Source organism: Rhagoletis zephyria, unplaced genomic scaffold (genome assembly GCF_001687245.7).
Source record: "Rhagoletis zephyria isolate East Lansing unplaced genomic scaffold, Rhagoletis_zephyria_1.1 Rzeph_scaffold_01523, whole genome shotgun sequence".
Classification (NCBI taxonomy): Eukaryota; Metazoa; Arthropoda; class Insecta; order Diptera; family Tephritidae; genus Rhagoletis; species Rhagoletis zephyria.
The window spans coordinates 115,355-120,674 of NW_016158607.1; the positions used below are offsets into that span (position 1 = coordinate 115,355).

Genomic DNA, 5,320 nt, shown 5'->3' on the forward strand with positions numbered 1-5,320 from the left:
GAGAAGGACTTGACTTCACTTGGCATTTCCAATTGACGTCAGTTGGCACAGAAGACAAACGACTGGCGTGCTTTGTTGAACTCGGCAAAAATCGCTTAAGCGGTTACAGCGCCAAATAAAAAGAAGAAGATAGGCGATAGTACTCACATCCAAAATAGTGTTGGAACCCTTTCCCGATGCAATCCCTTCATCCGGGCCACCAATACGCCCTCCAGCCTGTCCACAGACGCATTGACCGGGTGTACTTGCACCACTTGCACTGCCTCTGTAATTACAGGTTAGACGATGCTGCTCCATATCACCGCCACTAGGAGGCTTTAGCTTCCACACTTCGCTCATGCTCTGCTGTGATGGCTCAATACCAACAGGTGCTGGCATACACATCACGAGAAATTTATCTTTCGGCGATTCACCCAAATGGTAGTCCTGCTTCAACATAATGCTAACTGACACTGTCTCAGACGGAGCCAAATAGCCGCAACGAGGACGTACTCGAAATTTTTCTGGTGCTGTTGTTTGAATCTGAATGAGAATAAAAGTAAATTAGAAATGTATGTGTGTGTGTACAGTGAACAAAATAAAAACTGGGACGCGACATTTAAGTAAGTTTTGCCTATTTTTAACCTACTTCAAAAAAGGAGGAGGTTATCAATCCATCGGATTTCTTTTTTGGGTTTGTATGTTACCGCATAACTTACCACTTTAACAGATTTCTATAATTCTTTTTTTTAAAGGAGAGGTGTTACCTCACAGGTGGTCCCATAGTAATTTGGTTTAAATCCGATCACTGGATCGATCATGAAGAAATTAACGATAATCTTACATTTTTATATGAGAATTGGTCAGTTTTGTTTTTTGATTAAAAATTACTTGTTCCTTAGTTTAAGTAATGTTTATTACCTTTATATACTTAGCAAACGCCATGTAAATCCAAAGTACATAACATGTATATTATGCTAGATTTCCACTCGGCATGAAATGGCAAAAATGACAAATCACAAAGTTGGGCATTAAAAAATAATCGTGTCAATACGTTAAAAAAGTAGTCATTAAGTTCATTTACACAAGGCATTTTTTTTAAATGGCATGCATTTTTTGTCATTTCAATACCTAGTGGAAATTCGGCATTATGTATGTTCGACAACTCTTTTTATATGAAAAAAAAGCGCAACACCGCCAACAAAAAGAATGGTCAAAAATCTACGGTAAGTCCTACATACTTCAAATTTGCACTTTATTATACTAAAATTCAATGGGCTACAAAACTGGATACCAAAATGTTGTCTAAAGAGTCTGAAATTTGAATTCATATTGCGTCAGCTATACTTTCACAAAAAATAATAAACATTAAATAAACCAAAGAAAAATGGCAAAACCTTGCTAAAATGTCGCGTCCCAGCTTGTTTAGCTCACTGCATGTATTTTTTATTTTTTTTTTGTATAAAGGTACTGACTTTGTAGGTAATCGGCTGCTTTCCAATACAAGTGAGATCAATTACACTTTCGCTGTTCTCGCCCCGGTTGAAGTATATGTTGTCGTTAGGTGAAATCCGCAGCATAGTGCCTAATGATTGAGAATTTTTATTTAATTTTAATTAGTAAGTATACACTTATGAAATTTTATTTTAAATTTTGACAAATTTTTTTTATATATATATATATTTTTTTTTACTTTGAAGTTATAAGCAAAAGTGAACAGTTCATTTGGTTGTGATTTTGGTAAACTTCTTTCTATTTTTTTTTATAAAGGATAAGTAAAGCCAGAAAGTTAATTAGTTTTTCAGTTAAAAGCACTTCTTCTGATTGAGTTCGAGAAATTCGTAATGCTTTAAATGTTTTGTAATCAACCCCACTCACTTGCTGGGTCCAGGCTTTGATAACCACGTTCACATTCTGGCATTTCGGATCCGGCGTACATTCGGTTGTTGTTGGCAAAATGCACCTAAGGAAAAATACATAGATATAAATTTCAAGAAAAATTAGTTAACAAAATTAAATGCAAGCGGATAAATTCTTTAAACAAATTTCGATATAAAAAAAAATGGTCGGGGAATTGAATTACACTTCAATTACCCACCAAGTCTACTGTCGAAACAATAATGCTGAAAGATTGAATATTGAACGCTTGCGGTCCAATTTAGAGAATCAATTTTATACATATGTATGTAAGTGCGTACCATATACACACATTAATACATACATATGTATGTATGTACACACAAGGATTTAAGCGGATGAGGAGAGTATGTACTAAGCTTTCATTTTTTATCTATCATTTTACGCCTTACAATTTTTCATATGAGTATTCGATGTCTTATAGCCTTTTTAGTTCAATAATGAACAATGAACTCTTGTCGTTTGTATTGAGAGCTCTCAAACGCCTCAATTAAACGCTTACACTATCTATTTTTGTATTAGGTGGGTTGGTTGGTGCATTTCTTTTTTATTTTTGTTTTTTGTTTTAAGTTACAAATAATGTATGTTATTTCTTGCCTACAAACCATGCAAGAAAAAATACATTCATTTATATGGGCGGAATACAAATTTTTGGGCGAAACTCAGGATAAGGCAGAATATAAATTCAAAACATATCGGCAGCTGAGATAGGGAGTTTTTGAACCATTTGCGTTCCTCAACCCAATTCCGAAATAGGGCGTTTTTTCTACTGTTTGCTGAGATAGGGCGCTGTCGAATCGGTAGCGAAGATAGAGCGATCTTCCACTCAGCCGTCTATATGTCGATAATGGAAAATCTTATACATACATACCTAGGTATGGAAGTATGAGGAATTTTACAAAAATTCAAGATAATCAGATTCGATATTTCTTAAAGTATCTATTCGCATATGAACGTGTTGGCAAGACTAAGAACCAACTGTCTTATAAAAAGCTAATGCTTAATCTCTGGACTTATCCACTAAGGTATCGCATAATAGAACAATTTATTTTGGGAAAACATAACTACAAAACTGATAAAGCTACTTTTTCTTAATTTGTATGGCTTCCTATTTCCAGATATCCTCATGCAATTTGAATTTCGGATAAATGTGTTAATAGCGTATGGCTTTATACTGGTCCAAAAGAAACTTATCTATTAAATACAAAAAAATTTGCAAATATTTTTTAAAATTATATTCGAGGGACATTAAGCTTAGTAACTTTTGCAATTATAGTACCGTAGCCATCCATTGAATTTCCCCATTACCAAGAATCCAGCAAGGCTCACAAAGTTGTAAGTCTTTATGTATTTTTGTTTTTCTTTTTTCTTTCTGTTAAATGCCGTTTGTGATTTATTTTATTTTTTATTTTTTTGAAGCCGAGAAAATTTTGAAACTTTCCGAAACTTTTGATCCTTGGCTTTAAAATAGATAGAATATGTTGTTGTTTTGTCAACTTTGACGTAAAAATCTGCAAAGTTTTTTAATTCTTCATCCAATAAATGGATGAAAAGAAAAATGCATTTGGTCACCTTATTTTATTTTAGTTGAGATTTGCACTAATTTTCTATATTTACATAAATTCAAACATATGCATGCATATTTATTATGCGTGTGCGCTTCCATAAATTATAAAATGTACATACATACACATCGTCCTTTAAAGTACAAAACCGCGTATCAACAAAATGCAAAACCGCGTATGTGAGGTTGCATACATTATTTTCTATAGTAAAAACACTGATATTTCAAAATGGTTCTCTATTTTATAAAGCAATCGCATTTCAGGCTAGTATATTTAAGGACGAATGGATAGGGATTGAGCCAAGAGCTTGTGTGAGCAAATCCAATTTTTGGCAGCAAATGTCAGTTACGCGGTTTTGCAGAATGACGATACGAGGTTTTGTACTTTAAGCGACGATATGTATGTATGTATATGTATACATAGTTCCCAAATGTAAAATGTAAAATTAATAAACAAACCGGTACCAATTTTTTATTGTCTGCAGCAGTTGGGATAGCAGCAACGTAGAACTGCGCAAAATGAATTAGTTTAATTCAATTCCTGATTGTCGAGACTGGCTTTTCACTTTGTATAAGTGAATATTTGGCATATAGTTAATTTTACCAGATATTTTTTAATAAATATACTAAAAAACTACACAAATGACAAGAGAAAAAATGTTGCAGCAATAAATAATTTACACCTCCCTTTTCATGGTGAATTACTACCAGCTGTTAGCACTTTCAACCAGTGTTGCCAAAGCACTTTTTCCCACCAAAACCACAACCACCAAATGTTTTTTAGACTTTACTTTTTTCGTTGCCAAGTTTATTAGAAATGTAAATTACATAACATCTAGTGAATCTAAAACACAGCTAATAAACTAAAAAACAAATTAGCAATGCATAAAAATTCATTTTACTGTACAGACTTAAGAGCCTGTCAGACGTGGCAATATTTCCATCTTTCGCACGCAATTCGCTGTCAAATTGAGAAAGAGAAATTTTATTTCGATGTGTGAACAGCCAGAAAGATCTTTTTGTCACTTTGCGGAAATCAGTTTCAGAAATAAGAGTTGCAAGGTGTGACTGCAACTGCAAGAGCGAATATCGATTTCGGAAATATATTTCAACTTGCTCGTGCTGCACTAGCAATTTTTATTTCTTCTGCAAGTGCTGTCAAACTAATCGAGTGTTGCCGTGTGGCCCTGANATTAATATACTTGATCGTTAAATTATTGTTTTTCAACAGCAGCTTACGTCGAGTATTCATTTTTCGCGATTTCGTTCTCGCTTTTACAAGAGAAATAGCAAACAAACGAACCCCACCCACCGCCCATGGTTGCTTTTTGTATCGAGAAAGATAGCCAGAAACTCATTCGCTGTGTGAATAGCCAAAAAGCGATTTCAGAAATTTTTCCTGCAATTCGCCTTTCGGAAATAAAAATCTCTTTCGAAAGACACTTTCCGTGCAAGGTGTGACTGCTCATGCAATTGATTTCTCAATTTGACAGCCTTTCCGAAATTTATTGCATCGAAATATATTGCCACGTCTGACACGCTCTTTAGAGTACAACTCCACAACAAGCTTTTCAAGCGTTTGGCGATTTTCTGACTTCAGATTTTTAAGATTACAACTCCACAACAAGATTTCGAGGCTTTCCGCGATTTGTTTTTTATGTGTTCGTAGCAAAATCGACCACCTGGCAATCAGTCAGGCATGAATTTTGCTGAAATTTATACGTTTATACCATGTCCACACCAAAAAGCTAACCATCTCAAATCGAACTTAACCACATCACTTATACCATGTCCCCACCGGAGATAACAACTTAGTTATGGCTGTTGAGTTGGTTATCCCGATAATCCACTTGATTTAGC

At 34.5% G+C, this 5,320-nt stretch overlaps 1 protein-coding gene across 2 annotated transcripts in view; it reads right to left on the reverse strand.

Annotated features, from left to right (window-relative positions):
- Positions 1-4,165, reverse strand: part of LOC108364313 (uncharacterized) — an 8,466-nt gene extending 4,301 nt beyond the window's left edge. Inside the window, exons 1-4 of one of the 2 annotated variants that reach the window (XM_017617946.1) lie at positions 3,926-4,165; positions 1,858-1,942; positions 1,455-1,564; positions 148-522 (exon numbers count right to left, since the gene is read on the reverse strand). In XM_017617946.1, the coding sequence (XP_017473435.1) occupies positions 148-522; positions 1,455-1,564; positions 1,858-1,918 (546 nt within the window). In that variant the 5' untranslated portion in view covers positions 1,919-1,942; positions 3,926-4,165. Of the gene's footprint in view, positions 1-147; positions 523-1,454; positions 1,565-1,857; positions 1,943-3,919 lie in introns of both variants that reach the window. The other variant, XM_017617947.1, reaches the window with a different exon arrangement.
- Positions 4,166-5,320: the final 1,155 nt, after the last annotated feature.